The sequence below is a fragment of the Chelonoidis abingdonii genome, chromosome 5 (assembly GCF_003597395.2).
Source record: "Chelonoidis abingdonii isolate Lonesome George chromosome 5, CheloAbing_2.0, whole genome shotgun sequence".
NCBI classification, from domain to species: Eukaryota; Metazoa; Chordata; order Testudines; family Testudinidae; genus Chelonoidis; species Chelonoidis abingdonii.
The window spans coordinates 145,367,835-145,374,442 of NC_133773.1; the positions used below are offsets into that span (position 1 = coordinate 145,367,835).

General features: G+C 50.2%; 1 protein-coding gene across 2 annotated transcripts in view; it reads left to right on the forward strand.

Moving 5' to 3' along the window:
* The window catches only part of AP5S1 (adaptor related protein complex 5 subunit sigma 1), a 4,783-nt gene extending 1,002 nt beyond the window's left edge, over nt 1-3,781 (forward strand). Inside the window, exons 2-3 of one of the 2 annotated variants that reach the window (XM_032789715.2) lie at nt 1,124-1,319; nt 2,997-3,781. In XM_032789715.2, coding sequence (XP_032645606.1) covers nt 1,135-1,319; nt 2,997-3,423 — 612 coding nt within the window. In that variant the 5' untranslated portion in view covers nt 1,124-1,134 and the 3' untranslated portion in view covers nt 3,424-3,781. Of the gene's footprint in view, nt 1-1,006; nt 1,320-2,996 lie in introns of both variants that reach the window. The other variant, XM_032789714.2, reaches the window with a different exon arrangement.
* The last annotated feature ends 2,827 nt before the right edge of the window (nt 3,782-6,608 follow it).

Sequence of the window (6,608 nt, forward strand, 5' to 3'; positions counted from 1 at the left end):
GCCCCCCCATGCACCTCCCGTCTGAGCGCCACCCCCTGCACCTTCCCCCAGCCCGGGTCCTGGTGCCTCCCCCCTGCCGGCACCGCACTGCAGCCCCCCGCCCGTGGCTCACAGGGCACCCCCTGCATTTCCCCCTACACCCCAGTGTGCCCCACGGGCCTCTGGCCACCCTCTGCAGCCCCCCCATGTGCCCCACCATCTGAGCGCCACCACCTGTACCTTCCCCCCACCCGGGATACCCCGCTCACCGAGCACAGTTCTGAGCGCAGGTGCGGTGCTGCTGTGCCCCGGCACCTCTGCCTGGCCATGGTCTGAGCCGTCCCCGGTGCCTACACAGCTTGGTGGGTGAAGCCCTGTGTCTAGGGGCACCGGGGCTGGGAACAAGTTGTGGCGTCGGGGCCCACCCAGTTTTCCCCTCATAGCTGCGCCGCTGCCCCCCATGGGCCTCCCTGCCTTCCCTGCACCCTCCATGAATCTTTGTACGCTCCTTGGCCCTCTGACACCCTGCATCCTCCTTCAACTGCTCCATCATTCTTGCCCCCACACCTCCCTCAGCCCCTGAGACACCCCTTGTGATTTCCCTTACATCACGCCTGAGACCTTGCCAGTCCCACCGTACTAACACAGCATAGTCATGGTGCCCTGGTCCTGCCACGGGTCCCCGCTGTGCCCTGGCACTGCTGTGCCTTGTCTTGCTCCCACCACATCATGCAGGGCAGTTGGGTCGCCACGATATGCGTCTCTGGTGACTTCATGCCATCCCCATACCACGTGAGCCTGTCACGCTTGGCCACAGGGGGCTGTCATCTCACATCCGCCCACATCTTCCTTCCCAGCCTCAACTGCTCCTCCCGGGGCTGGGGAAAGGAGCCTCACCCCAATGTGCCCTGCTCTGAGGGGTGTGGGGAGTGAGAGGTGAGTCTGGCTCAGCCTCTTTGGGAAGCAGGTAGAGCAGTGCTTGGTGTTGATGATGCCTCTTATTTCCCCCCTTTTCCTCTTATTCCAGAGCCTTGGGAAGAGAGGAATGCCCCTCCCAGCTGACTATAGAGAGTTCCTGGCACCCCTGAGCCGCACGCTCCGATATCCTGTGATGATCACTCACCGCTTGCGTGTCCTTCCTTAGGATGCAGCATCATGGTTCACGCATTCCTCATCCATACGCTGCACCCTCGCCCCGGGGAAGAGGCTGGGCTCTGCCGTGTGCTGTATTCCAGGGTCTTTGGCTCTGAGAGACTGGACCAGTCACCAGAGGAGCCCGGGCTGTATGATCTCGAGAAGGAGAGACTGGGCAGGAAGGAGCAGATTTTGGCTGTGGCGAGGTAAAGGATTCACCCCCATCTGAATGTGACTGCGCTGCAGGGCCCAGCACAGGGGGCGGGGTGGAGTTAGTGTCCTAGAACCTAAGGATCAGAGGGGTAGCTGTGTTAGTCTGGATCTGTAAAAGCAGCAAAGAGTCCTGTGGCATCTTATAGACTAACAGACGTATTGGAGCATGAGCTTTTGTGGGTGAAATTACATCTGACGTCATGCATCCGACGAAGTGGGTATTCACCCACGAAAGCTCATGCTCCAAAACGTCTGTTAGTCTATAATGTGCCACAGGACTCTTTGCTGCTTTTTATAGAATCTAAGAGTACGTCTACACTGCAGAGAAAAGGACCTGCGGCAGCAAGACTCCGAGCCCAGGACAACTGAATTGGGCTCATGCTACCGGCTGGAAATATCAGTGGAGACCTTCAGGCGAGCAGAGAGGAAAGTTAGGAACCATTAGGAAAGGCTAGAGAATAAGACAGAAAATATCATATTGCTTCTCTATAAATCCATGGTACGCCCACACCTTGAATACTCTGTGCGGTTCTGGTTGTCCTATCTCAAAGTAGATGTCCTTTCCTGTATCTTTTCCAATTCTAATACAACAAAAATGACTAGGGGTATGGAACGGCTTCCGTATGAGGAGAAATTAAAAAGACTGGGACCGTTCAGCTTAGAAATAGGAGACTAAGAGGGGATATGACTGAGGTCTATAAAATCATGACTGGTGTGGGGAAAGTGAATAAGGACGTGTTATTTACTCCTCATAACACAAGAATCAGGGGTCAGCCAATGAAATTACTAGGAAGTAGATTGAAAACAAACCAAAGGAAGTATTTCTCCACATAACACACAGTTAACCTGTGGAACTTGTGCCAGGGGATGATGTGAAGGCCAAAAGTATAATTGGGTTCAAAAGTTCACAGAGGATGAGTCCACCAATGGCTATTAGCCAAGATTATCAGGGATGCAACCCCATGCTCTGTGTGTCCCTAGCCTCTCTTGCCAGAAGCTGGGAATGAGCGACAGGGGATGGATCACTTGATGATTCCCTGTTCTGTTCATTCCCTCTGGGGCACCAGGCACTGACCACTGTTCCCAGACAGGATACTGGGCTAGATGGACCTTTGGTCTGACCCAGTCTGGCCACTCTTTTGTCTTAGAGCCCTGCCTCCAGCCCGAGCCTGAATGTCTGAACTACTATTTTTAGCCTCGTGGCGTGAGCCCTGTGAGCCTGAGTCAGCTGACCTGGCTTCTGAGACTTGCTGCCATGGGTCTTTTTTGGTAGGGTAGATGTACCCAAAGACTCTAGAGCAGGGCACATTTTGGGTCCCTTATCTCCCACTGGGGAGAGGAGCGAATGTGAACGTTCCAGGGAGCTCTTTATAAAGTAAAATACCCAGCTGTTCTTTGTGCTTCATCCCAGAGGGAAAGACTTGGTGTGTCCCTTCCAGCCCACCCACGGCCCAGAACAGACTTGTTCTGCAGGGCTTTGTTTTGTCTGGTTTTAAACTTCCCAAGCGATGAGGCTCCCACATGTTCCCCTTGGGGGATGAATCTGCAGCCTGTGTCATCTTGCTATCAGGCAGACCTTCCAGGGATATTCAGGCCCCCTTTCCTTTTCTTAACCCCATCCTCTTATAGAATGACTGTATCTCTCTCTCTCTGTTTCTGGCCTTTCCCAGGCAGGTGGATTCAACATCTAAATTGCTGCACCAGGCATCAGGGCGCCCTGCCTCTGACTTCCCTGTCCAGCTGCCCGACGAGCCTATTTCCCTCCAGGATGCTCCATCTGGGGTGTTCCGCCTCCCTCCTGGGGATCCTTTCTGTGAGAACAAGACAGTGCTCTGGCTGGGGGTCCTGTCTCTGGGCTTCACTCTGGTGTGCGACCCCCAGGAGAACCTGATGCTGGCCGAGAACACCCTGCGGCTTGTGGTAAAGTATCTCCTGGAGCATCTGAAGCTGCTGAACCAGGGCAGTGACGTGGTCCTCAAGGCAGACAAGACTGAGATCATCCTGAGCAAGTTCTTGCCCCATGGGCAGTTGCTCTTCCTGAATGATCAGTTTGTCCAAGGACTAGAAAAGGAGCTGGGTGCCTGTCTGTCCAAGTAGAAAGCTCTTAGTGGAGTGTGCTGTCAGCTCATCTGCTGGGCAAAGCCTCTGCCTGGGTCAGTCAGCGTGAACGCTGGGAGGGGCGGAGGGTGCACTGTCGTTTAAAGGAGACACATCAAGATTGGTAGCTGTGGCCCTGGTAGTTTTTATTATCCTTGTTCTGGCCATGCAGCACGTCCCTCTGGCTGCATCCTCCCACTGAAATCTCCTGTCCCACGGTGGGGGCGGTGGCAGCCGTTAGAGGAAGGGGGAGATGTGTGTGCAGTTGGGGGATGTGCACTTGTCACCCGCTTGAAATGATTGCTCAATTCCTATTCTCAATAAACTTGGCTTGGCTGGGAGAAACCCGCCTGCATCATCCACTGCTCAAGGGTGTCCTGTTTCCTCCTCAGTGTGAGTTGAGGGCTGGGGTGAGGAGCCGGCCTCTTGGCTCTTTGGTGGGTGGGTGGAGCCCCAACCTCGGGAACAATAGCCACCTCCTCCAGAGGGCAGTGGGGGATGTCTTGGGGCAGATGTAAAGCAGGGGTAGGAGTGAGGTCTGCTGCAGCTCTGAGCATATCCTCAAGGAAGAAGAATTTCCAAGGGATGCAGAAGACTCACTCTGCTGTCAGGACACAGTCATGCTGGCTTTGGAACTGGGATATTCCTTTGAAAAGCAAGGGCCAGGTTCTGTTCTCACACCAGTCTCATTCTATTGGCTTGAGTTACTCCTGTGTATGAGAGACCAGAATCAGACCCTGAGAGTATAAACCCAGCTCAGGATTCTTTTCCCCATCTAGTTGCAGCCTGGCCTGAGCGTTGCAGCCTTAAGAAGTGTGTCATGACACTGTCCCTTCCAGAAATCATGGGATGCTTTTAATGGCCTTCTGGGCAGGTTCTGCATAGCTGGGTTGAGGGTCAGCCCTATTTAGAATAACTTTTTTCCTTTCAGAAGTGTCTGAAATTGGCAATTCTTGTTTATTGGGCAGTTTTTGGTACCTGTGCTGTCTGCTTCACTTGCTGTTCTGTTTTCCTTTAATATGGACACAATAGCAAAAATATGTGAGTATTTTAAAGAACTGCGACCCCCTGCCTGTCATCTCAAAGCTTAGTTACTGCTTCATATTGAGAAGCAATTAACCATTGGAACAACTTACTGAGCAATGTGGTGGATTCTGCTCTTGACATCTTTAAATCAAGATTGGATGGCTTTGAACAGCAACCAGCTGGCAACAACCTTCAGCCATTACCAGCTGGAGTGGATTTAAATTGTTGACCTAGATGTGAAATGCTCTAGGCAGTTACCACTTGCCCAAGGCAGCCTGGCCCTGGGTGAGTCGTGCTGCTATTGGTAATGCGTGTTACGTAGATTCCAGGGCTAGAAGGGACCATTGTGATAATCTAGTCTGTCTTCCTGTATAACACCGGCCAGAGACTGTCACTCAAGTATCTATGCATCAAGCCCATAGCTTGTGGTTGAGCTACAGCATGAATTCTAAAAAGCCATCCAAGCTTGATTTAAAGCTGTCAAGAGATGGAGAATCCACCACATTCCTCAGTAAGTTGTTCCAGTGGTTAATTGCTTCTCCATTTCAGCATTAACTAAGCTCTGAGATGACAGGCAGGGGGTCGCAGTTCTTTAAAATACTCACATATTTTTGCTATTGTGTCCATATGAAAGTAAAACAGAACAGCAAGTGACATAGACAGCATAGGTACCAAAAACTTCCAAATAAACAAAGAATTGCCCATTTCAGACACCTTTGACTGGAAAAAAAAAAAATTTAAATTGGGCTGATGCTCCTCTCAGCTATGCCCAACCTGCCCAGAACCTGCCCCAATTGCCAGAAGGCCATGAAAAGCTTCCCCATGATTTTTGGAAGGGACAATGTCATGACAAACTTCTTAAGGCTGCAACGCTCAGGCCAGGCTGCAATTAGATGGGGAAAAGAATCCTGAGCTGGGTTTATACTCTTGGGGTCTGATTCTGGTCTCTCATACACAGGAGTAACTCAAGCCAATAGAATGAGACTGGTGTGAGAACAGAACCCGGCCCTTGCTTTTCAAAGTAATAGCCCAGCATGACTGTGTCTTGACAGCAGAGTGAGTCTTCTGCATCCCCTGAAAATTCTTCTTCCTTGAGGATTTTGAGTCGGGTGACGATATTTCCCGGATGAAAGAATGTTATTGTCTCAGTGGAGAATCAAAGCCACTTTCTGAGCTCGGTTCTGCTGCACAGATTCTGTTGTGAGCAGGGGACCAAGATCCCCAGAAACAATGTGGCAAAACGTTCTGCCCCTTTATCTGCCCATTGCAGAGTTCGCTGGGATGGCATTCAATAGTGCAAATGCAAGGTCATGCACTTAGGGACTAACAATAACATTAATCCCCATCTCCTCCAATTTGACTAATAATTCCTCATGTGGAACTGTATCAAATGCCACTAAAATCCAGATAGATGAGAACTGCTGCATTTCCTTTGTCTAAAAAATCACTTATTGTCTCAAAGAAAGAGATCAGGTTGGTTTGGCACCATCTATCTTTTGTAAAACTGTGTTGTATTTTACCCCAATTACTGTTTACCTCTGTCCCTAATTACTTTCTCTTTCCAAATGTGTTCTAAAACCATGTATCCAACTGAGGTCAGATGAACAGGCCTGTAGTTTCCTGGGTCACTTTTTCCCCTTTCTTAAAAATAGGTAGGATGTTAGCAATTCTCCAATCACAGGGCACAACTGCCGCATTTATGGATTCATTAAAAATCCCTGCTATTGGGCTTGTAGTTGCAAGTTCCTTTAATAGTCTTGGATGGGGATTATTTGGACTCCACAGTTAGGTCCCCTTAAGCTGTTCGACTTTGACTTCCACCTGAAAGGTGGTAATTTCTACTTCCATATCCCCATTTCCATTAGCCACCCTGCCACTACCTAAAAACTCATTTCCCTTTTTAAAATCTGACACAAAGTATTCGTTTAGGTGTTGGGCCATGTGTAGATTATCTTTAATCTTCACATCATCCTCCGTGTTTGACAGCCCCACTCCTTCCTTCCTTGTTTCCTTTGTGTTTATATGGCTATAGAACTGTTTACTGTTTTTAATTTCCTTTGCAAGGTCCGATTGTGCTTGACTATTGACAGTTCACGTTATCCCTGCACTTTCTGACCTCCAAGGTGTGCTTTTTTCCCTGATCCATCCCATCTTCTATT